Consider the following 26,429-nt stretch of genomic DNA (forward strand, 5'->3'; position numbering starts at 1 on the left):
AATAAAAACAGCTTCACATCTCAAAATAAAAAGACGTACAAGCAAAAATTCGTAACTCCCACAGGGTTTTTAAAGTTGCTCTAACAAATGCGTGGATGCCACATAAACTAATCTATGCATCATGCACAAAATCTCATCGCAAATAACATCAGTTTTCTTTGTATGTAGCACGAGAGGTCATCCAGCAATGTTTAGTTCTCGAGAAATTCCTCATTTTTATGTTAGTAGTATGTTTGCTAATATTACCGTATTTTTCTGAACAGTTTCTAATCTAATGATGCATACTGTACCTTCTATCTGATCACATTAGAGCGGCAACTAATGATTGTCATTTATTGCGTCTCTTGATTTTTAATGCCAATTAAATAATTACTGGCTATTTCACATATCACTAGTAGTTTGTGTTAAACTGTATTGGGACAGTTGCCACCACTGGTGCTATCCTAACCCCCAGGCTGTTCCTGGAAGCCATTCACCCATGCCAATAATGAGCAGCCTGCACACCAGAGCTACTGACTGGCCTGGTCTATTGTAATCTCACAATACAGCCAAAGCTTTGAGGAAGGCCTCAGTGAAGCCAGGGCCTCGGGTAGAGCAGCAGCCCCATGAAGGAGCTGCGTGTCCTGGCAGAGAGCGACCCTACCTCCCCAGGCACTGGTGGCTGTGGATATGGAGGGGGCGCTCTGCATGGCAGGGATGAAAGCTGGCTGCACGTCAAACAGGTCGCTGGCGAGGTGGGCCATGCTGTGAGACACCAAGAGAAAACAGTCCAGCAGTTTCACAACGTTCCTATATAGAGATGATTCTATGCATAAGACAAATGTCCTGTAAACTGGTTATACTGTCGAACAGCCTACACAGTATATAAACATTATTGCAGTATAATACAGTAAAAATGGACATGATGCAGCGTAGGTGAGAGAAGGCGGGAGACCTGTTGCTGGCAGGGGCGGCAGTGGTGGTGTGGTTGGTAAAGGGGTCAAGCACCACGCTGTGGTTGGTGGCACTGCTGACAGGGAGAGCTGCAGGAGATGCAGTGGGAGTCTGCACGTTCATCTCCTTTAGGCGCTGGTCCTGCACACACACGCACACACACAGGGAGGCAACGTGAAGGTGTGAGCCTTCAGAACGTGTCAGTGCATGGCATGCCAGATGTAGTGGGGGGACGAACGGACGAACACAAGGAGCCCGAGTGCACACTCGGTGGAGATGGTGCTGCTGAAGAGTGCAGGGAGTGGGGGTGACTGCACCTGCTGGAGCCGCTGGTGTAGGAAGGGCAGCCGGCCTGGGGCACTGCTCTCCACCCAGACTAGCACAGCCCTTGGCCTGGAGCCCTTGGTCTTCTCTTGGCTGCCTTGAGTGTGTGTGTGCGCACATGCGTTCGTGCGCGCGTGTGTGTGTGTGTGTGTGTGTGTGCACGTGTCTCAGACCTCAGTTCTACTGGTGTAAGATGCATCAGGAGTAGTTCCTCCTGACAGAGTACCTAGCTGTTGAGCCTCTGGCAAATGCAGCCATACACATCCCTTTATAGCACAATTGCTAATCATGTGGTCACAACGAGCAAGCTAATAAGCCGTTATCCAGACTAAAGCTGTAAAACAGACTGACAAATGCCACAGGGAGGGGCAATACCCAACACTGAATCATATCTCCCACACAAGCAGCTGAAGCTACCACAAGCCCATAGCCAGATACCAACTGAAACAAAAGCCAGTGCTAATGTTCCACCCAATGTGGACACATCGTAGATGAGCATGAACCACTCAACTCAGCACAAGCTCCTGTTGACAAAGACCACACCCATATATTGCACCCCAGACAAAAGGCCAGCCTGAACAGGACCGACCACATAGTCCAAGCCTATCCAGCAGTGCGATAGAACACAGGTGGACTGTGCGGCTGTAGTCAGGCAGCCTCTAAGGGAGGAGAATAACCAGGGCCCCCCACATAAAGAGACACAGTGACAGAGGGGCAGAAAAAACAAAAACAGAGAAAGGAAGAGACAGAAAGAAAAAAGTAGAAACAAAAAAGAAAAGAAGGAAAGAAGTGGAACTACAGCATTTTATTTTACATGTGTGGGTCTACAGGGCTGCACAGTATGACATGTGAAAAGACTGCACTTAAACCCTAGTTGTGGACAACAATTGAGTAACTAAATTATTACTTGCCCTTAGTGCTGCAAGCTATAATGAAATGCAGATTCTTGCACTCTGATGTAACATGTGCCCAGCTACATGTACTACACACGAGTGACAGTGCTACCAAAATGTACATTCCAGGACACTAGCTTCCCTGCATCTGTTGAGTATGTGTTTGATATGGGATGACATATCGTTCCAAAATGGACAAAAGAGGTTGGCTAACCTCACCCTCCTCTCACCACCTGGAGCTAATCATTGATGGGCTATGGGCGTCTGGAGTCACACACACACACACACACACACACACACACACACACACACACACACACACACACACACACACACACACACACACACACACACACACACACACACACACACACACACACACACACACACACACCTCTGTTTGCAAAGGACAGCTTGTTCAAAGAGCACTATAGCTCTGCTCCTGCCAAGTCTCTGTTCCGCCAGAAGACGCATCAAGCTTTCTTCTGTCACAAGCTGATCTTAGACCAGATCAGCTGTGTTTTTTCTAGTATCGGGTATATGGGCAGCAGCTCTAAGAACAGTGTCCTAAACTTGTCTCCTCATCAGAGATCAGTTACTCTGGTTCGCTCACAGAAAAAGAGCAGGACACCGCCATTTAAACATGACATAAGGCTCAGAAGCATTATGGCACCTCGCTCACAGTAGATGGCACAACAGAGGATTTGGAAAGGAGCTGCACTGTGTGTGTGTGTGTGTGTGTGTGTGTATATATAAAATAAAATGATAAATTATTTTATCATCATAGCACTCATATCTATCCAAGTTCCCATGCCGGTCAGGGTAAGTGAAATACTGCACTAAACTACTGTAATCTGTGGTGAAAACAGAACAGCATGACTGTAAACAGTAATTGCAAAGTGCTGCGCAGGTCCTCTCCTACTGTTTGTGTGCTGTCTTAATAGGTATGCTATCCATCTGTCTCCACACCTGTGTGTACCAGGCGTTTCCTTTTGGTGAAATGAGGACCGTTTACTGTGGGAATCCCACACAGAAACAAAGGCCTCTGGGGTAACATTTGTTTTCTCCCCTCAACAAGCTAATTAGCATCATGTATATGCTCTTGCTGCCAAAATAAATGCATTAACATTAATTCACCTAAGTGCTTGACACTAGGATTTCCTAGTGCATTTGATGCTTTTACTTATTTAACCAGGCTGGGCTGTGCGCAAGCAGGGAAGGATCGTTTCTGCCACACCTGTGCTGTTGGCCCGGCAATGCCAAATCACCAATCTAGGTGTGGGTGAGCGGGTGGGTGTGTACTGTGAAGGTTTTCGGGCCTGTCTGAGGTAGGCGGCAGGTGGAGTCAGATGAAGAACACTTCTGAGCAAAAGCCCAAGTGGGGCAGATCTATGGCTGTGACGACACAACCAGGTGCTTTTATCCTGAGTGAGAGAGGACGTGGCTCGAAACGGCTAGTGTTGCCCAGAGAGACACCACAGCACAAAAGTTGAGCTGAAAAAAATGAAACTGGGGAAAAAAAAAAAAAAAAAAAAAAAAAAAAAAAAAAAGCCACTGTGCAGTCTTAGCAAAGGAGCATGCTAAATATATCTCTGCTTCTGGACTTATTCCTAGCACTCTTTTTTTCCCACAAGGAGAAAAAGTCTTTATCCAAAAAAATTTGTTTGAAAAACTGTAAAAACAACTAGCTTTATTGCAGATACAGATGTCAATGGAAGGTAAAAGAGGCTGCACTTTAAGGCTGCACTGCTGAGTTTGACTGGGCTGGTTGAAACATGTTGGTGTGATGGTTGCTTGTGAGGAGATTGTTGCCCACCTTGAGCGCCTGCAGCCTGGCCTGCTCCTCCTCCAGGGCCTGCTGCCGCTCTCTCTCATCCACACGGCTGAAGGACATTCCAGTGCTGGAGAGAGATGACACGGCGCTGGAGAGTGTGGTGGCTCTGTTGGGACAGAAACACACACCCACACGAACAACAGTAAGAACAATGGCATAAGGACAAGAGTGTGCGCAGGGAAAGAGACAGTGTGTGTGTGAGTGAGTGAGCGAGCAAGCGTGTGTGCGCGCGTGAGAGAGAGAGAGAGAGAGAGAGAGAGAGAGAGAGATTGTTGGGGAGGGTGTGAGACAACGACAAGGCTGAAATGAGGCAAGAGCCTTAGGGGGCACAGTGGTTTCTTCTTATTTAATTACTATAGTCACACTGATGACAGTGCAGGGAAGGGATGGTCCCAAATCACATGTAATCACAGTGTGATATTACTAGATTAAACTCATCCACTTTCCTCCCTACAAGAACCATGCAGGAATCTGCCACCATGGTCCTAGATTAATTACTGCTAACCCCAAGGGCAGGGAGTGCTTAAGGCAATTTATTAATGCAAGCCTTTACGTGACCACCTGTGTGATGGAGTGGCATGGAATGTCTTTAGGACCTAGTCCAAGCGCTCATGTGTCCAATGACGAAAGTTGTTTTTACCTCCTTTCTTCAACCTTTCTAAAACTCATTTCTCTCAAGTTGGTCGAGATTGGCATTTTGAACTGTAAGGCATCAGAGGTTGTGTCTATTGTATGTAGGATTTGGCTGAACTTGGAACTGCCTCCCACCACAGCTTCCAGACTCAGCAGTGGAGTGTACCTGCTGTCTGCGGAGAACTCCTTGGTCTTCTTGCCCTCTAAGGAGGCCAGGTGCTGCTCCAACGCCTCCAGCAGGCTGCTGGGAGCCTGAGGAACAGCAGGGAAGAGAGAGTTGGAGACTGCATATGCAGCACTTCTTCCGTCACTGCACTCCAACATACATACAAGCTACTTACATGGGTGTGCGTGAATGTGTGTACACAAACACAGTCTCACAAACACACACCTGTCTTAGAAAACAATTACTTCCAAATTATAGTAGAACATTAGCTTAACAAGCTAAGAGGAAAAGGGGAACTGAGCACAGAGACAGAGTGAGTGTGTGTGTGCGCTTACACGCGTGTATGTGTGTTAGGGAACATGTACATTAAGAATCTATTCATCAAATCAACATGCCAGTGTATTCATAGGGCTGTGAAGTCACCATGCATGGCCCTGCTTGGAAGGCAAGTAGAGCCCACCCACTGCTGCACATTTAGCCAGACTTCAGCAGTGGCAAGACTCTGAACAGCAGTCAGCTGCACTGACACACTGCGGCATTCACTTCATACTAGCATGCTCGAAGTTTGTCCCCGAGCAGTTTAGGATTGTGACGGAAGCTTCCTGACAGTCGCATGGATTTCAGTGTTAATCTGCTGTCTCTCACTGGCCCTGGATACTAATGCAGGCCAAGCTGCCCTCTGTCCCTTAAGCGTCTTAAGTGAGAGCTACAAAAAGTCTAAAAAGCTTAAAACTACCTACGACTGACTTGGACCACACGGCCGAATGAGCAGTGGGCATTCTGAAAGCAGGTATGAAAGCAGGTATACCATTTTCTAAAGCACCACTGTTGCAAGAGAGTCCCAGCACTCAATGGCTAACACTCTACAGTACACACCAGTGTGCTAGCTTGTTTAAACCCTGTCAGTGTTAGCAGGAGCAATGCGCTCAGTGGCTCTGAGTGGTCTGCATGCTCGTTCCAGAGCCAGCTTCCCACAGCGTACACTCCCGCTGACTAGACAGAGAAGTCAGCTTCTTGATTTGATTCCATATGTTCTTTGTTCACAAAGAGTATGGGACTCCAACATGCTGGAACCAAGAAACAAGTAGAAACTTGGCACTCTAAGATGCAAAACACTTATGGGCTGTCATGCTAAAAGGAGCCTGGACAGCAATCAGACAAAAGAGATAAGTGAGAGGTGTTAAGGAAAGGCAGCAGGGTTTACTCCCTGACAGACACGTGTACGATGGGGAAAATGCCCTGAGAGGCCACATCCCCTACTGTGACAGACAGCAGTAAATAGAACAACAGGGGACAAAATAATTAATGTAAAATGCATCTTTTATTATTATTAAAAAAAACAAAAACAAAAAAACCCCCACAACAACCCAGCCTCAGTCTTCACTGGTACAAGGGGAAAAGTGGAAACCCCTTTCCCACATGCACGGGCGAGGCTGGGAGTGCCTCTCCAACGTACAAGGGCGAGAATGTCATGCAAACTGGGGGGAGGCTAGCCTCAGCTAAGAAAGAAATGGAATAACTCATTTATGCAAGCAGTCGCAAACCCAGTGGCAGCACAGTGCACGCCCAATACAAGCAGTGTACACAAGCCATCACCTACAATGTAAGATCCTCTGGTACTCTGAAGGATGAACAGAGGGCCTGTTACTATTTTAGTTCCTTAAAATACAGGTTTCATTGGGTTGGTCTGTTCACACTTTAGTGATGACAATATATATAGTGCAGTCAAAGCCTTAAAATGCTTCAAATAAGACACAAAAATTCATGTAACACACTGTGGCTGGGGAGACAGGACTTGCAAGACAGATGTGTGTGTGTGAGAGAGAGAGAGAGGGTAGGAGCAGGAAGTGGAGATGAGATGTACACTGACCTGAGTGAGATCTGGGATGTCACCCTGATCAATCCCAACTTGCTGTGTCAAACAAACAAACAAAACAGGCAAACAACAACAGAGGGAGGGGGATAAGAAAAGAAACAAAATAACAAAGGGTCATTACTTCATGCAATGGCTGTAAAATGGAAAAATAAAGAGGAACATGAACAGAAATGCGGAGGTCAGGCAAGCTGCAGTCCACTTAAGACACCTCAGGAGAAGATGGGCATGAATGTAGAGGTGGAGGAAGCTTCACACCACTGGGAATGGGCCACAGAGGCCAGTGTGTTGGAACAGAACACACAGAAGCAATTTAAAAACACATAAAAAGCCTCTTCCACATAAACAAATTGTAATCGGTACATGTACTGCATGGCTCCCAGATAGCCCGGACCAACTCAAACACAGCTCTGACCATCTTGATTATTTTACAAATGGTCACATTTCTTACAGTCAAACAGCAGAAACTCAAAAAGAGAAGAAAAAAAAAAAAAAAAATCAAGGTAAAATGGCTGCTGTTTTGAGAGGACAGGAGTTGTAGGAGTCCCTCAACACACAACAGAATATTTGGTTGTTGTTCAAAATAGCTTCACATTACTGGGTGGTCTTATATAATGTAAAAGATTCAATATTTGTGCTTTATTGGCAGGATTCCAGCTAAAAGCAATAAAATCATCTGATCCTTAATTTCAGCCATTTTATTAGCCAAACAATATATTGGTCAGGTCCTACCCAAGACCGTCCTGAGCAACTTATATTCAGCCATGGGCAGCTCTAACGTGACCCTCAGGCAGCCCTGGGCAGCTCTAACGTGACCGTCATACTGTTCTGAGGAGTTCAAAAGTGTTCTGCTGAACTCTGGGCCAGAAGGCAAGCAGTGTCTAGATCCTCTATGGGCTCCAACTACATGACTCCACAGCAGGTCAAGCAGCTGACACCGGTCATAGGTGGGTGTAGAGGATGGAGGGTGTGATGGTGCACTACAGGATACAGGGTCATTGTGAGCCAAGAAGGCCAAAGCTCCTTCTCTGTTCAACTCATGCAAGTAGTATCTGTGCGAACAGTGCCGATTGCCAGAATGAGTGCGCCAGTAAACCCCAGCACCAAAAAGGACAGAGCGAGAGAGAGAGAGCGAGAGAGAGAGCGAGAGAGCGAGAGAGAAGGACTCCTCAGCAAAAACATTCAACATGCCTGCTCGTCGGTGGGTGTGGGTGTGTACACAAGGACAAAAACAGTACCTCTGCTACTTTGAGAAACTCTGACAGCTTTGTCATCCTGTACAGGAACTTCTTGTAGATGTCCAAAGCATCTTTGCACTGGTTCTTCTTCATATCAAAATATTTCTCTGTCAAAGAGGAGAAAAGAGAAGTGAGAAAGCACAGCCATTAGCTGGGCGATTTGAGCAGAAAAAAGATTGTAATTACCACATCAGCAAGCTGTCAAAACACACGCTTATGTGACGGCGCTGGCAGCACCCAGAAAGAAACCACAGGAGGCAAATTGCCTTCTCAAGGACAGCGAGCACATCTAGCTCTCGCTTCGACCAGTCAACTCTGGCACCATCTATGGGAATTTGCAGGCACCTTTTAAAAATGGCTTGAACTTAAAGATTGAGCTATTATGCTAAAAACAGCTTAGAGGAAAATAAGCGTTGTTCTTGACATCTGAACCATGCCAGCGCTGATAATAGTGCAGGGCTGGGCTCTGCTATGGCACGTGCCTTCATCAAGTCAGTGTGAAGGAGCACATGCAGGCAGCAAGAAAGAGCAAGAGGAGACGTCAGACTCCTAGAGCCATTTAGAATGTGACGAGACGACTCAATCTGGCATTCTTGTAGCCTGCTCTGAGAGTGAGAACAGAGCACACTTTTCTGAAAGGGTGAGATTAGGGCATACTTTTCTGAATAGATGACACTTTTCTGAGAGGGTGAGAATAAGGCACACTATTCAGAGAGTGAGAATAAGGCACACTTTTCTGAGAGTGTAGGGTACTGCTCCGAGTTGGAGAATAGAGCACACTTTTATGAAAGGGTGAGAGTTGGGCACACATCTGTGAGAGGGTGAGAATAGGACACACTTCTCATTTGGTTCCGTGAGTGTGAGAATATAACATGTCTCTGAGCCAGAGAGAATAAGACACACCAATCAGAGAGCGAGAACCAGTTAAGTTTCTCTGGGAGAGTGAGATCAGAGCACACTAGGTAAGAAAAAAAAAAAAATCCTTTTCTGAGAGAGAAGGTACACTTTTCTAAGACTTCGACATGCATCTCTCTAGGAGAGCATGAATAGGACAGAGAGAGAGAGAGAGAGAGAGAGAGAGCTCTCCACAAAAACATTTAACATGCCTGCTTATGGGTTTTTGAGTACATAAGCATAGAGTCAGAGAAGACAGCAACTCACCCAGAAGGTTGATGACCCCTTCATTGTAGGCAGCAAACAGACGGATGGAATCTTTGAAGAGCAGCATGAAGGCAGCATTGATCACGCCATTGGTAAGCTCATTAGGGTTAGCCTGGACACGCACGCACACATGCGCACCAAAAAAAATAAAAATAAAATTTTTTTAAAAAAGTGAGCGAGAGCTGAGCTAGTAAGTAACAATTTTTTTAGTGTTCTCTTGCCAGGTTTTCTCCACACAACAATACATAGAAAATAAATAAATCAACTGTATTTACGTGCGCAGACACACACAAACAAACATACAAACGCGCACGCACACACCCACTCATGCTTAGGAATGCACATCCGCACCTGGAAATCAAGCAGAGCGTCCAGCTGGTTCTGAATAATGGGCAGCGTTTTGATCAGCTTCTCTGTGTTCATGGTGCGCATCACTCCATCAACACTGCACAATACAATGCACAAACACGCACATAAACCAACAAACAAACGCACGCAAACAACCCAGCATGTATACTGGCTCACTAACACGCCACGCAGCTGGGCAGACGAAGCCATTCGATTGGCTCTGCCCTGTACCACAGTCCCTCTGGACTTTCTTGGCTGAGGGCAGAAGTGGTCGCACTCTTGCAGGCCACACTGGGGAAGAGTGGCACGCGCTGAATTAGCCTGACAGCCTGAGGAGGGCCGGTCTCGCTTGTGCGCGTTTCGCGCTGTAGCCCTGATGAGAGTACGGGTAGGGCTGTAAATAACCACGCAGCAACACTCCGGCTGAGAGGAGCCCCGAGAGGCAGTGCTTTAGCTCTCCCCTCCGAATCACAGCGTTTAAATAATCAACTGCTTGCTCAGCGTTTAAAGGCAACTTCATTAGTGCGTTAACGAGCTGCATGACTGTATCACGGCCCGCAGAGACAGAGAGTGCAGACGTGCCTGCTACTGGAAAAGCAACCGGGTCCAAATTAATGAACTGAACTGAACAGAAAATCAAAGGATGGTTTCTGAGCTCAGTGTGATCAGTTTGATCAATTCATATTCAAGCTTACAAGCTTGCACTGCATTATGTTTGGAACACTGAACAGTGTTGTTGCCATGGTGAATACCACATGTAACCTGCAGATAATCACCTTTATCTTCAGAATTTATTTTGCCTTCCCTCCTTGAAGTGAAACATGCTTTGTTTACTCACCCTCTCTTCATCTTGGTAAAGTCCACGGCCACTAGCCTGTAGGACAGAGCCTTCTCGTTCAAGTACCGGCTGTAGCGCCTGATAAAGGTGGACATGTCATAACCTGAGAGTGAGATAGATAGTGTGTGTGAGAACCAGTGTGAGACCAAAAGATAGGCATATGAGGAGTTTAAATGTAATCTCAATCATTTTTACACACTGCACAAGTCACGTTCCTAATTGCACATACCTTGCAATGCACCTTTATCAACGAAGTTGTTTAGATTGAAGAGAGTATTCCTCGAGGCCAGGTACTGAATGAAACGCTGCAGGGACAGAAAAGAGGCGAGACAGAAGACTGATTACAATCAAAGCACTCAGACCAATGTTCCGTTCCACGTGAGCTACTGCTGATGCCTGAGCTGAACGGCGGGTTTATCGGGAAGGCAGCAGGAGCAAGGACAATGCTGCTGGACGAGAGCCTGTCTGCGGTGTCTGATACGGCTGCAGGACGGGCTTGTTTGGGAGTCCAGACACTTCTCAGCTCTCTGGACTTCATGGGATGATAAAGCATGATTGAAATCAGAGACAAACACCATGCCAAATAAGGTGGCAGGAAAAGGAGACCAAAAACAAGCCTATATAAGATAAAAAGCATGGCTAAAACGGACGATTTAGGCTGCTTATAGGTACCTGTAATGGCAGTGGCCTCGTTGGCTTTATTTAGCAAGCAGTCATTTCAGAAAGTGCTGCACAGGGAAAGAGAGGCAGCAGAAAGCCCCCCTGCCCTGATATTTTTCTGTTCATTGCTAAAACAGAAATGTACAAAAATTATGTGGGGTTTTTGGAAAGGAGTAGTTTTGTTTGTTTAATCCAAGATGGACAGCAGGGGCCAAAGTATTTCAGGGTCACTGAAACCTCGTAAAACTCTTTTGAGCCTTTTTCCTCTCTGAGAAAACTTGGTAGCTTTTTACATTGTAAGGGAAAGTAGATTGACCAACTGAAATAACCTCAGGCTAAGAATGTATGGTTTCCTGAACTCCACAAAACTCTCAGAAATCTTAGAGGGGTGGCTCATCGCATGCTGAAGATGCCTTGCTTAGAAGAGCAAAAAGGAGCCATTAAGACAAATTTTAACATTCAAGTGACGCAAGCTAATTTTTATTAGGAATTCTGTAGCCATAGAGCACCTTTAAAGGTGCCATAGAATGGAAGACTCAATTTCTTTAGTATAGTCAAATAAGGAATTTTGGTACATAAAAATGACATACTGTAACATACCTCAAATCACTCACTGGATATTTAATAGTGAGCCAGAGCCAACAACTATAAATAATTTACATTTTGTTGTTGGGAAAGAAAACAAGTAGACAACTACCTAGTATAGGTAAGATTAGCTATTGTTACACTCAAAGTGAGCTGCTAGCTAATAAATAGTATGAAGGCCTAGGAAGCTAACTTGTTTACACAGAGGTTTATTGTGTCCTATTCAGAAAATAGCTTGTGTTGTCATATAAATAAAATATAACATGCATCTTTGTCAATCCCTTTGTCAAGACCATTGACCATCAAATGACAAGACATCTAGTCAACCTGTCCCTCAGTTTTGAGAACTGAAATATTCTCCGATGGAGTCCCAAACAGCTAGCCATTTTAAACTATGGAGTTTGTGAGCCATTGGGGTACCTTGCCGTGCACTAGTCAACCAGAGCAGAGCTCGTCAATTATTTATGAGCCACCAAAAAACCCTGCATCTTAGCCCAGACCAAATACATACCTTCTATATAGACATCAGAGAATAATTTTAAAATACTTTATATATATATAAAAAAAAAAAAAAAAAAAAAAAAAAAAACATTCTAGGGCAACTTTTTCTTTGACCTTTATAGAAGGTTCCTGTGCTTGGTCAACCAGGAAAGGCCGTGTCAAAACAAGGAAGCAGCTACTGCTGATTCTGGAGAAAATCCCTGGCAACGCAGGCTAAAAAAACAAACAAACAACAAAAAAAACGCTTGTGTTGCTTATCAAAATTGAACAAAAATGTTTAATAAGAGCCTACTGGACAAAGTCAGATTAGTAGTGAGAATTAACTTTGTTCCTGGGTAAACAGTGTGCACCATGCAGAGGTATGACCTATAGTTGCAGTGAACAGGGGTTGGGAGACCAGAAGAATGCCACTGGCTTCATTCCTGCGCAGAGGGTCTAAATAGTAGGGGTGACTGTATATTCTTGGTGCAGCAACTAAATCAAGGCAACTCATTCACAGCACACTTCAGCATACAGACAGGCAAGAACCCTGAAGTAATGCCAGAGCCTATCCTCCAGTAATAATAGGAGAATATACCCTGTGTAGTGAAAGCAATGTTTTTGAGGCCTTTGAGTAGTAGACTGTTAAGGAGGTTGGTGCTTTGTTTTGTTCTAGTTTGTTGCTTTTGTTTTTTTTAACCCCAAAGAAGCAAATGCTGATCTGGGATCTGACGTGTTAAACGTCTTGATCATCACGGTAGCAAAACTCCTGCCTGACCCTGTGGGCTTCACAAAGCATGGCTGAGCATGCATGCACTTCTGCAGAGGGGTGGATGGTGCGCTCCTTTCTCTCAAGTTCTTAGGTTTCTATGGATACGCCCCAGGCAACTAGTGTGCTAATAAATAAAAACAGCAGAAAAGACACGGGCGTGAAAAGGAGACCATTTATTCTTAGGGGAATCAATTTGTTCGGGGTTTGTGGCATATTTTGTTGCATGTGGCTATTTTGAGGCAGAATATGTAGAGCCTATATGCTGCAATGAGATACGAGACAAAGAAAATGAATCTGTCTTTATGAATAATGAACTGCAAAGACCAATTCATTTCTCCTTTAGAACCCTCACTTGGCAAAATTCATGCAATGCAGAAAAACGTTGAAAGCATTGCCTCCAGTTTGATCACATCTTTCTTTCACAATAACTGCTGTTTTATTTATTTATTTATTTATTTATTTATTTAAAACTAAAGCTCCTTTACCAGATGATAGGTGGAGGCCAGATTTATCCTATTGTATGTAGCCACATATTAAAATGACAGTACTCCACCCGCCCTCTTGGCGCTGGTTAGCAAGTGCACTGGCATTGGCCTGCTATGAGCCGCAAAGGCTCTGGCAGTGTAGCACAGATGTCACTGATCCACGGCTCACATGCAGTTTATCCCCCTCCTTGCACTGACCACTTGTATTGATTAGCAGGCAGCAAGTATTTGTCTTCAGCTCAGTTCTGACATTTCTGCACAAGGAGGAAGAAAAAGAAAGAGAGAGAGAGAGGGGCAGACAGACACAGAAACTACTTTGCCTGTGTTGTGTGTGTGTGTGTATTAGAAAGGTAATTATAATGGCTAGCTTCAAACCCAGCAGCCACTGTATGAACAGCACTGCTTAGCGAACAGAGGAGGTGGCAGCATACAGAGGCAATACACTGCTGGAATGCTTAAACGAGCATGCTCATTTCCATGGCCCATGAACTAAGCCCACATTCTGAATTATAGCCAAATTACAAAGCTCAGTATAAACAAATCGGAATCAGTTTGAAATGTTTCTATTGTGCCAATATGACAGCAGCCCCATATATGTGTGGGGGCTATTAAAACGCACCACAACCACAGAGTTAAAAGCTAATAAGGAACCCTGAAGGCCAGTTCCCATTGAAGTTCATGTGTGTTTTTATCATCTTTGGCAGGTCTCATTAACGAGTGCTATCAGCAGGCAGTAATTTATCTTTTCAACACAAACATTTTATCTGAGCTCCCAGCACAAGTGGTCCACACACACACACACACACACACACACACACACACACACACACACACACACACACACACACACACACACACACACACACACACACACACACACACACACACACACACACACCCCCCCTACACCCACACACACACCCCCCCTACACCCACAACTGATAGGCACTCTCCAATCCGCCAATGAAAGAACCCACCCAGCACCCCCTACCCATGTGTTCTGCTATCTTGCCCCTACATTCCCCTCAGGCTGAATCTACAATGAGTCTGCTTACACATCAACAGCCAAGCCCAGCCAACGAGGTCAAGGGACCCCAGACGGTCTAGGGGTGTCCTGCCATGAGGGCAAACAATTTGTCAATTACACAGTCCCATTAGAGCAGCGTCAAAAAGCAGATACAAATTCCAAACTGTTCTCCCTCTCAGATTCTTAGAGCTATGCGTAGACCTCAGTAGGCCCAGCAACAGTCTGACTTCCTCTTCTCACACACAGACACAGACACACACCCACCCCCTCCTTATAGCATAGTGTCCCTGACAGCGCAAAAGCACATTCTGCATTCATTGTCTGGGCCACTAGTAAAACTGACTTAGACAGCCCCACCCCCATTCTCATACACACATGTCCTTAAGATCAGCACATTATCAGTGCGGTTCTCATTGGTCAGTACCCTGTCTGAGACTGTAGACGTCCTCCAACTGTCCCTAGAGTTTTACACACTGTGCTACTTCGGACCCAGTACAAGCAGCCAGATTAACCATCTGAAAACTGGGTCCAGACTGCAGGATATGATAGGAATGCTGATACAAAGGGAAAAGCAACTAGACACAGGTCACCCAGTTCTCCAGTTGACATGTACTTGAAACTGACCCTGCATTTACATTTACATTAAGGTCTAGTTTCTTACACAGGAATTTTGCCTGATCTTGAACTAAAAATTATTTTCAGCAGTGAATCACCACTGGCACTGCAATTCATTCTAGGCTTGGGCTTAACCTGGGTTTGGGAAAGAAGCCTATATTCCTATATCAGAACAACTTATCCAGAGTGACTTAGAACATCAAGCAATCAGTAAAAGACTAAGTGCTACAAAAGCACATATAGAACCTGAAAGGATTTATAACCATGGAATATTATTATCCTAGCTTTGTCTAATGCAAATGTAGCTCAGGGCTACATATAGGCAACAACCTAAGCTTATTAACATTTAGCAAAAAACACTCCAGCAAGCAAAAAGTAAATCTGCAAATTTAAAAAACAGTAATACAAGTCTCATCAGTTTTCACACAGCTAAATTTAAATGTAGAATCAACACAGCCCATTTTTAAACTGATATATGTCACAGGGTAGCTAGTTACCAAAAGCCCCTGTGATTGTGTACACATGTGTACAGCAGATCCTGAACACTTACATGTCCACAAAACAAACAAACAAACAAACAAACAACAACAACAAAAACATGTCTCCTTCCCACTAGCCCAGCACACAGCATGCACAGAACAGGCTGTGGATGTGTCTGAACTGGGAAGAGACTGTGGTTTTAGTTCATTTAGTTCTAGCTACTTTATTAAGCAATGGGTGCACATGCATGGTGCTTGATTAGCTGACATACAGTATGTAATTAAAGTACGTGTCAGAGGGACAGAGGCCCAGGCGAATATGTACTTCTCCGTGCTAAAGTTCATAACATTGTGTGTGTGTGAGCGTGCCTTACCTCGTTGCCATACATCATTAGGTGGTGTGTGGTAATGAGGGCCTTGAAGACCACGACCCAGCTGCTGTTAGCTGTGCGCTCAAACAGAGTATCAGCCAGCTGAGGCACATTTACGTTCATCTCATTGGTGCAATGGATCAGGTCTGCAATAAAACACATGAGGACACAGGTTTAATATTGCATCTCACAAACTGCTCCTCAACTGCACATTTAATTCTGCATCTTCCACACAGTTTGAGAATCCAAAGTGCTTATCAAACACGTTTAATATTGCGCCTCACATTGCCAAATTACATGTCACGCACAGACTGACACAAGCTTCATTGCTGTAGCTACGTTAAGGAGACCGACCACTTACCACACCTGTATTTAAAATTTACTACAAGCCACGATCCTCTCTCATATGCAAATGACCAATTACCAAGCATCACAGGACCATTAAATATTTCTCTTAAAGGATTTTAAAAAACAAAATATCCTGTTAAAGGATTTTACATGCATACATCACTGTATTCTAACATGCATATACAGCAGCCTACATGTTCCTCCAAAGAGCTCGCAGATTGAAAATCTTGTACAAATCAGTTAGTCAGATATTAAACTGCTGGAGGAAAACACAACCACAACCCAGCAGGTGCTCGCCCACACGTGTGAAACACAGGCTCTTTACAAAGGCAGTGGGGCTCAGCTCTTCTCCGCATGCCTGCAATGCTGGCTATCGGCCTGCAGGGGACTCTCACTCCACTCCTAGAGACACACAGCAGAGCACTGTTTAGTGGCTTCCCGGGTCATGCTAACCAGGAAGCCTGGTTCATGCTCACCTAAACCAAGCTGTCAACCAGTTACTAATCCCTGCACAAGATCAGAACACAGTGTGAAAATCATTTCGTGGTTCCCCAACACCTGTAGATGGTTTAGATCTCTCTAGGGCACACTACCCCTCTTCCCTCTCAGCCGTTTTCCCAAGAATTACCTTGGCAGTCTTGTGTGCGCATGCACAAAGTGACAGTGCTCATCAGTGGAGGTCCTCTGGGTCTGTCCATTATTTTAATAAGGCACTCTGAACTAGTGCTGCTCCCAGTCGCAGATATGAGTGATCACTGATCACAGTGCACAGCACTACGTGTGCCAACACGCAAAAATGAAAAGCACACCACCTGAGAATATTCAATCATGGCAAGACAATGCATTAGAGTTAAATGAGAAGCCAGCATGCTGACAGGTTGGTCTGGTAATACTCTGCAGCTTGCATTACTATATCTGAATGCATGTTTGTGTGTGCATGTGGAATGGTGTGTGTTCTATTTATATTTATTTACATTACCTTATATTAAATGATGGAACAGGTTATTAATCATGCAGCCTACTCAGGCGTGTGAGGAAGTAATGCAACAGTGAGGCGTTGATGTAATAATGTTTTATTTATAATGTGGTTTCCCCATTTCAGTCTGTCTCTCTGCTACTGCAGTCCCCCTCCACCCACCCCCCTTCACTTGCTTTCTCTGGCAGCATGAAGAGGAGTCTGAGAGCTGATTGGTTCCTTGGGGAGGGAGAGAAAGGGGGGCTTCAAAGTAAGAAGGATGTGCTGACTTAATCAGAAGAAGTAGAACACATCTGAGAGAGAGAGAGCTCCGTCTCGTGTACTACACCGCAGATTGGAGCATTGTAGGCAATCTGTAGCAGTGGTGATACATGGCTGATATCACCCTCCTTTCAGCTTCTCCACTTCCTTCCAGGCCAAAGTCCCGAGACTGCGCAACCCCCCCCCCCCCCACACACACACAGAGGGGCATATTTCACACTAAAGTCCATGCTCAAGAATCCTCTCACTCTCCCCTAAAAAAGAGGACACAGGCAGACATACAAATGTGCTTGAAGTTACACACACTCACTAGATATGCATGTTGCATACACACTCTCCTTCTCCTGCTCTCACATATACACAGACACACACAGTGTGAATACACTCAGCATGGGCCTCTCCTGTTGTCTGTGCACAGAGAGAACAAGCTTCTGCCAGGAGCAGCATGATGTTAGAAGGTCATCATGACTTCACACAGCCAGGGTGTGACCCCTGAGATCACCACTCCGTCTATGCTCTATGTGCCAGCAGTGTGCAGCTGCACGAGAGCCCCAGTGTCAGGTCCACACACAGTGGGTTTCCGGACCCGTCAGTACCAGGATACTCCTTATACCAGCCACAGTAAACAAAACCAGCAAGCTCTGCCCTGCAGCAGAATTTCTTCATTATGTCGTACAAGCTGCATTTCATGCTGTGCTGCTGTTCTAAGGCCAGCTCCAGCCCCTTTTATAATGGCTAAGGGAAGGGTTTGGAAGAAGGGAGCTGGTTCCAGGTCAGCAGTGAAAGGACCTGTCCTTTCAGTGAAAGGACCTGTGCCTTCAGAGAGACATCATATCTAAATAGTTTTTGAAAACCAGATGAAAGTTGAAAGACAGTACAAGCCAACCCTGGCTATGGCACATAGCCAACTAACCAAAATCCCCAGATTGGTTCAATATTAGGGTTTGGTCAATATTTGATAGGATGAAAAAGAGCTGCTCACCTGCTAGTTCACCTGGGAAAGCTGTTGCCAGGACATCACATTGAGTTTTACACCAATGCAAGGGAACATTTTCATGCTCTATGTGCTAGCTGTCAAATACTGACAGGAAAATCAGTATTTGCAGACATGTTGGAAATGTTTCTTCAGCCCAGAATTTGGATGCATACCGATTTGATTGCTGCATTTAAATGCTGAATAGCAAATTTTAGAAGTGGCAGTCTTCCTGAGCCAGGATCTGTGTGGAGCTGTTCATAAAAACATTATTTTGTACATGTTTAGCAATACTATTCAAATTTGAATCTAATTTTAAATGTTCATCATTATGATTTAGTTAAATACCTAAATGGAATTAGTCATCATTAACAATCCTATTTAGCAGCTGTCTTGTCAATGTCTAGAGCAAGTCTGTCTCTTCAGTGCATTGCTGAGGTTCTGGTTTCACAAAATATGCATTAAAATACATATGGTTCAGAATAAGACAATGCAAAGCTCACCTTACTGAAATATGTCAGACCATTAAAACACTGCAATGGCAGTGTGTGAAATTACATTCAAGCACCACAGACTATGACAGTTTTCAGCGGTACATGATCTAGTGAAAGAACACGAAGCCTTTCAGAGAGCCTGTGGTGCAGGGCCTCTAAGAGAGAGAGAGAGAGAGAGAATGTGAGTATGTGTGTGTGTAACTGACCAGGTGGCTTGACAGTCTGCACCTGGTCCAGCTGTCGGCCAGAACTCCACTACCATTGACCTCTGGAATCACAACACACGAGAGAGCCAATTGCCTCCCATTACAATCAGTAATCAGTGACCACAGGTCAGCATTATCTGGCCTGAAACATTACACCCCCACAGGACATACAGCACCAGATTCCAACAGCCAAATCAGAACTATAAAGAAACACTAAATGGGGTATTTACCATTTCAGTCCATTTAAACAGACCACTAATCTAGTTAACTTCTCCCTAACACACTTCCTAAATCACTCTATTAGAGGTGCTGCAACATTAAACTCAATATGGAAAAAGGCAACCAAGGCTACATTCACACAGGAAGCAAAAGTAACTAAAATCCAATATTTTTCTTTAAGTGTGATACCGATGTATTATCTGTGTGGAACATTAAAAAAAAATGCACCGAATCTGACATTTTTAGTATCATATGAGTATGGGATTACTTTCATATGTTGTACATATCAGATACTCTGTAATCGACTGTCTGAATAGCCAGATCGAACTATATGTGAATTTTACTTCAACATTCAAAACCTTTGGGAAGGAAAGATGCATGACAACAGTAATGCAGGGTTTCAGTGGTGAGAAAGTGAAATTACAGACCTCATATACATTGAAGTAGTTGTCGTAACTCCAGAGACCATCATTAAAATCATGGCCCTCATTCGCCTTCTCACTCTCATGATAATGTTTCCAAATTTACAGCCAGACTCCACTGTAGATTAACTCTCAGCATTAACCTTAGGCTAGTGGCTTTTACTGCTGACTCCATTTTGATTGTTTAGCTCTGGATGAATGTGCCACACAAAGAATTGTTCTTTTGCCCATGCGGGTCAGTTTAGGAGCGTTATCATTTCACACTGGACATAGGTCACATAAAAATATATTGTGAATTGAGAATATGCCCCCCCACCCAAAATCAGATTTGGTTTTTAAAAAAATTTAAAAATTCCAATTTGGGCCACTCTTCCCTGCTGTGTAAACATTGCCTAAAACATGTCTAAGAGAGGCTACAGCACAAGTCAGGGTTGGTGACAAAACACAGACTGGCAACAGAGAAACAAACAGAAGGAGAAGCAGAAATAAAAAGGAACTTAGGATGGGGAAAGATTCTTTTGCGGGATACTGATTATAGGTGCCAGGAGGAGAGATGCCAGACTTGACAGGTTGTTTGGTTTTTGTTGGAAGACAAAAAGAAAGGCCCCTTACCTTCATATCAACCATACGAGAATAGAGGACATGTTTGACTTGAATGATTGCACCAGCTCTAAGAAGCTGCCTGCCTCCATAGCTTTTTGAAGGGGGGTGCCAAAGACGAGTCTGTGTTCTCAGCGCCATGAGAATAACCCTGGAACCACAGACAGCTTAAAATAGCTGGAGTCCTCCTTTTGCGGGTTTGTTTGCTGTCTCAGTCTCCCCCTCCCTTTCCTTCTCTACATGTCTGTGAGTAGGGAGCAGGGGTTTGGCCAAAAGACAGCACGGACTTTCTGATCTGAGATCAGTCTTGTGGTCGCTTCTTGTAATGGGCAAGATGAAGATTTACGTGGGTAGGTGGCCCCAGCAAGAGGACAGCAAATATGATGATGAGGGCATTTTTGTGAAAGGCCAGAGTGAGATTCCTTCAGAATGAGCTCAGTGACGCAGTTCTGCGGTGTCCCACAACCATTCCCCAAATCCCATTCCCACGTTGCCTGCATCCCTCCCTCTCCAGCAGTGTCTCTTCTGCTCTACGTCTGCTCACTACCTTTCACCTCCAGCCACTTCCCACAGCTGCCTATACACTAGTGAAATCATTGTCAGAGATGAGTATGTAAAACAAAAGTGCAAAAGTCCAGGGGGTCGGGGACATTTTCAGGAACTGTTTGTAAATGCACCTGCCTTCAATCCATGAACTGGGACTTAAAGTTCAGCCAGCAATAAATTACACACATATATTTGTAAAATATTTAATTAGATCTAAGCTGTTGAAAATATGATGCATCATTGATAACAGGTGTAATGATCTGGCCTTTTCACGATCCCCATCCATTCCTTCATACGGGTTCTTTTCACATCCATCAGAATGTTGTTCACACATCATACCTCCTCAAAAGATCCTCAGAGCCTTTAGAGGTAAAACAGGTCCTGCATCATAATTCACAAATTAGTTACCTTTCTGCATAACATTGACCTTAAAAAAAACCTGCCTCCATTTTTGTCTAAAATAAGCATAAGAACGCCAATCAAGGACATAGTTAGCGATCCCCATGTGCTTACAAATTTGTGGTTTAAATTCAGTGGCGATTTTCATCCGAGAAGCCTTCTAAACAGTTTGTTGGTATGAAGGTGGCATCTCATTACAGTTGTGAAATCTTGGTAATACCAGGATGTGCGTGGCTGGCATGTCCTGTACTTTGATCATGTCCTTCTTTTGATCATAATTAAAGTCTTGTGCATTTGAATTGGTTCAAACCTGCAAACTTGTTAATTATTATTATTATTATTATTATTATTATAATAATATGTATTATTATTAATTATAACAGAACTGTAAGATTTGAGCCCTTTTCAGACAGGCAATGATATTGCAGAAAAGTTTCAGGATCATATTCCTTCCAATGATGCAAGTGCGTTCACTGTCTGAATTTTAACCACCACAGCAACTGAGCCCTGCGTCGGACACAAATCTAATTTCCAACCAAAACCATAAATATTCATGATATACACTCCATATCACATGTTATCAGTTTACAGTTCCACAACTCAGTAGTTTTGGATGTTGTTACAGAATTTTGACTGCAAACATCGATTGTCCTTTCCGTTTACTATTCAAATGACAGCTGCACTAGTACCAGTGTTGGGGATGGTGGGCGTGTCCAACTGCTTCTGAACACACCCTCATACATCTGTGTCTGAATATGGTCTAATCACCTTGAGTGGTTCTGCTGTCAATTTCAAAATCTGACCACAGTTTTGTGAATCACACCAATTAAATGTTATGCTGTCCTTTTATAACAGTAATTTGACTAAAATGACATTTTTCCCATTTGCCTTAAATAAAGCATGTACAAGTCCATTTCACATTGATAATTTTGATACTGACTAGTTGTGGCAGCCCTTACATAGATTTATAAGGGTATAGTGGTGTGATGGGGAAGGAGTGATTTTCACAAGGCACAAAACAAGTCATCAAATGCAGATAAAGACCTTATGTCACTAAAATTACCGCAGTGCTTGCAACATACAAAATACAGAAGCACTGGATGTTCCAAATACTCTTTCCAAACACTTTTCACAAACTTAGAATTGTGTATTACCCACAATCAGAGAGCTTTTTACACTGATCTGAGAGCAGTTTGTTGGTCCATGGCATAATGGTAAAGGTTATGATCTGTGTAGAAACAGCTGGTCCTGGGTCCACTTAAAAGGGCAATCTTTATCTAATGCCAACACTGCACTTGCTAAATAAGAGGTCAGAGTGCAACATCTGTTTGTTGACTCTGAAAATCTCAGCACTGTTCAAACAGTAAAGCAAGAGCACACTGACAAACCGGCAAATGCTGACCTTCCTAATAAGCCAGCAGAAATAACTTCTGAGATTTCAGTGAGTAGCACTACTTCAGGCATGTTCCTGGTGAGATCTATTGAGCCCTGTATCAGTCATCAAGCCAGCCTACTGAGAATGAGACCAGATTACACCAGACATAATCAGGTTCATGTCAAGCAGCTATGTCCTGTCCTGTATTTCCGAGTGACAAAAGCAATAAATCAGATAAAAAATGTATTCTGGGAGTAACATCAGGTTTTGACATGCATGTCATCACAACGCAATTAAAATAAATGATGCATCGATGAAATTAAAATAAAAATTAAAAGTGACAATACGAACCCAAAACACCAAAGTTAAGACATATTATACAAAGAGAAGCACTTATTGTAGTTAAAACGAAGACTTCCTACAATTTTAGAAAATATACTATTAAGCAACAAAGACTTCCCCATAGAGATCCACAACAGGACTGAGCAAGTAATTAAGGATAAAGTGAACATTTTAGAATAGGAATTGAGCCCAATGGGCAAATTTAGTCAAATTACCACAGGTATCTCTGAAATTGCACATTTCAGTATTAATCCAACTCTTGGCAAGATGCTGTAACATTGGGGGGTTAATAATGAGTAATGACAACACTACTTTGGCATTTAAACCCTTGTTGCTAATGTCACAATCCACTAGAAGCAACAAAGTAAGCAAAACAGTGCAACTGGGCCTTAAACCATAAAACAGGTGACTGCAAAAGGAAATGACCCTCAAGTTAACTTACACTGAAAACAAAACAGATGAACATATAGCCTGTATATGTTGCTTTCTACCCAAGCTAATGACAGACAAAAACAAGAACCAGGAATCTAAAGGAATCAACAGCCTACTACTCAATCCAGAGAACAGTGGTATCCGTCACCAGTGCATACACGAAGAACAATGCTACAAACAGGTGGTGCACGCGGTTCACACACCTCACTCACTTCCCCATGAAGCTCTACTGTTGGATTCTGAACAATGAGAGAGAACGAAGCAATGCATTGCCCTGTAATTGTAGGACGCGTTTGATGGAGGACTTCTTGACTCACCAGTGTGGTGAATGGCATGCCTCCCATGACCTTCACGATTTTTTTGCATTGCTGTTACAATAGCTGCATAGCTTTCCAAGCAATACATTTTCATGCGACTTATGCCGACGAGTGATGCTTAAAAAAAAAAAACCGTGACAAATAGTCATCACACTTAAGACGGGAGACTCTTAAGGCATTTTCATTTATGTAATTAAGAGAGTACCAAATAGTAACATTAAAAAATACAAATTAGTTTAACCACACTAGAAAATGATAAATATCCACGAAAATAAGGCAGGCAGTTAAAACCGAGTACAACAGCCACATTGTGTTGTGAAAGGCTTGTCGCACAGACATCAGACATGTGAACATAGATCATTACTGTCATCAGGGTAAAATTCTGAGTCTTAATACCCAGACATTTCAGATTTGTAATTTAAACCCAGGCTTTTTAGAAGCCAGGCAAGTATATTTGACGGCGAAATTTCAGTGGGGTTCAGTTTTTAGCTTTGAGAAAGCAGCAATTGCGGAGCATTTGCTTCCACAAAATCTGTACAGATGCTGGTACAACACTCACAGTCCAGATGTTTTTTTTTGGGTCCGCTGACTTCGTGCGTTGTGGCTTTGCAAACGGCTTTGCCGATAGCGGATCCAGTCATGCTGTGCTGAGCCGCCGCGATCCGATCTGTGATGGACTGTCCTGACATTTTTTCTTCGGCTTCAAGCCACGACAATGAACTAATTACCAATCAGATTAAATAATTTTAACAACGTATTTAGCTTGCAAGCTAACGAATAAGATGATTTATAAAAAAATATCTGATCAGTTGATGTGACCGATTTATTAAAACGTAATAATCTAGCTTGCTAGCTATCTGACTGAGTAGGCAACCAATTACACCGGTATTTGTTTATACGCGCGATGAAAACCTTGACTGGTGTTTCATAACAAAAAAAAATATTCTAGCTAGTACAAGTATTGTCAGAACTGGTTAAATTGCAACCGGCTAACTGAATAACTTAGCTTCTGTTAGCTAATATAACCATAACAGCACTCAATCCACGTACATGTCCTAACACTGAAATCTAAGCATATAGGAATGTTGCAAAATGACATAGCTAGCTAGGTGTCCCTCAACCCAGATCTGAAGATACTGAGAAAAATATTAGCTAACGCTAGCTATCTACGTACGCCAGGAAAAATCAGCATTAGAGCGAGGTTAAACAAAACAGTCGCTTTTATCAGCTACAAACTATTATAGTTTGACACACTGTCTGTATTTCGGTGAACATTGGTTAACCGCTCGCTTATTTCTTGGCCAAAAGACTGCCCAGACATCAGCTAGCTAGATATCTAGCTCTAAAACTCAACCATAACCAGTAACTTGAAGGAGCGCGTTTAGCGTGTTGGAGCTGGCCAGCACGATACGCTTTAAAGGCAATTAGTTAACTAAGCTAGCTACGAGAAGTGAGTTTACGTTACGAGCTAAACTCCATGAAGTTATACTGCAATGTAGATGGATGGTTAACTAGCCAGCCAGCCGGTACAAGTATATAGAGTAGATTAAATTAACATGAAGGTTACTTTTCCAGCTTGCTGACTAACTTGTCTGCTATGACAAACTGTTAAAGCTGTATTACTAGCTAGTTAGCTAACGTTAGTTGCAGAATACTAGCAACTGAGTTATCGAAGCTATCTTAAGTAGTAAGTTAGCTACAGTAGCTGTCTTCAATTAGAATTAAGTGACATCCGTGGGATAGTTTTAAAAAGCAGCGCCTTTTAACTTCGAGACTCTTCTGACACGGATATATGAAAATTAAACTGTCAAGATCGCCAAGTTGGAATCTAAACTCGCTAGCTAACCCAGCTAGCTAGCCTGAACGTCAGACAGCTAGCTAGCGAAGTCAGCCCCTCAAGTGCTAACGTTAGCTAACGTCTCGTCCGACTCGGATCAAATTTACTATCGGTAGTACCGCCAAAAGAAAAAAATATATCGATTTTTCCGCTTTAGAACAGCAGCTGACAAAATTCACGCCAGAAAGTGCTTTTGTCAGTCCCTTTCCAATGCCGCTGTATCGTCGACTTTTCCTTATTCCGGTTTCTGAAGAATGTATTGGCGAGCAATTCTACACAAAATGGCTGCGCAGAGATCAGGTGATCGGAGAGTAGGTGGATTGGACGAAACTAAAAAGTGTGTAGACATGTTAAAGTGCACTGAACGCCAAAGAGATTTTCTCAGACTGAGCCGACGTCATGTCAAAACCATCATTATTTCATGTAAATTGTGGCGAGTGAACGGAAAGATATCACATATCTGACGTTAAATCACAGTCGAGATTTAATTCGGGCCTCTGGTGGTGTGTGACTTTTCCAAATATGTCTATTTTTAAATTTCTGGTCTAACTATAAGATATGGCTTAGGCCATATGAGATCATAGTTATGACCCCCCCCCCCCCCCCATGAAATCTATGAAGTAAATATATGGTGTAAATAGACTGATAAATAAATAAAGTATATATCCCTTCCAGTGGGTGCTCATATATTATTTGTGTTTATTTATCACACTATGGTCTTCTATCTGTTATATAACAAATACAAATAATGTAAAATGTTTGTATAGTTTTATATATTTTAGAAATTCAATGGTGTGTTGTATTTTTTTCACCTATGAAAATAACTTTATCAGTGCACTTTATCTTTTTTTTAGTGTGTGTGGAGTGACAATAGACTGACATGGCACAAAGAAGGAAATATATTTGTGTAAGGAGGTGCACCCTTCCAGTATAAGGAAGTGGCTAGATGAGCTGTGAAACCGTATTA

The 26,429-nt window shown here is 43.4% G+C and overlaps 1 protein-coding gene across 9 annotated transcripts in view; it reads right to left on the reverse strand.

Annotated features, from left to right (window-relative positions):
* The window catches only part of si:ch211-200p22.4 (phosphatidylinositol-binding clathrin assembly protein), a 37,314-nt gene extending 11,567 nt beyond the window's left edge, over positions 1-25,747 (reverse strand). For 6 of the 9 annotated variants that reach the window (XR_003410727.2, XR_003410725.2, XR_003410724.2 and 3 more), the window contains exons 1-12: positions 24,185-24,314; positions 15,719-15,861; positions 10,471-10,546; positions 10,242-10,344; positions 9,407-9,500; positions 9,056-9,167; positions 7,895-8,001; positions 6,654-6,695; positions 4,784-4,869; positions 3,967-4,090; positions 935-1,074; positions 644-744 (exon numbers count right to left, since the gene is read on the reverse strand). Coding sequence is in view for 3 of the 9 variants with exons in the window: in XM_035520054.1 (XP_035375947.1) it covers positions 644-744; positions 935-1,074; positions 3,967-4,090; positions 4,784-4,869; positions 6,654-6,695; positions 7,895-8,001; positions 9,056-9,167; positions 9,407-9,500; positions 10,242-10,344; positions 10,471-10,546; positions 15,719-15,861; positions 24,185-24,314 (1,258 nt within the window). In the remaining 6 variants the exon portion in view is untranslated. Of the gene's footprint in view, positions 1-643; positions 745-934; positions 1,075-3,966; positions 4,091-4,783; positions 4,870-6,653; positions 6,696-7,894; positions 8,002-9,055; positions 9,168-9,406; positions 9,501-10,241; positions 10,345-10,470; positions 10,547-15,718; positions 15,862-18,973; positions 18,993-24,184 lie in introns of those variants that run through there. The other 3 variants (XR_003410723.2, XR_003410728.2, XR_003410726.2) reach the window with 3 other exon arrangements.
* Between the last annotated feature and the right edge of the window lie 682 nt (positions 25,748-26,429).

The sequence above is a fragment of the Electrophorus electricus genome, chromosome 19, assembly GCF_013358815.1.
Source record: "Electrophorus electricus isolate fEleEle1 chromosome 19, fEleEle1.pri, whole genome shotgun sequence".
In the NCBI taxonomy this organism is placed as follows: domain Eukaryota; kingdom Metazoa; phylum Chordata; class Actinopteri; order Gymnotiformes; family Gymnotidae; genus Electrophorus; species Electrophorus electricus.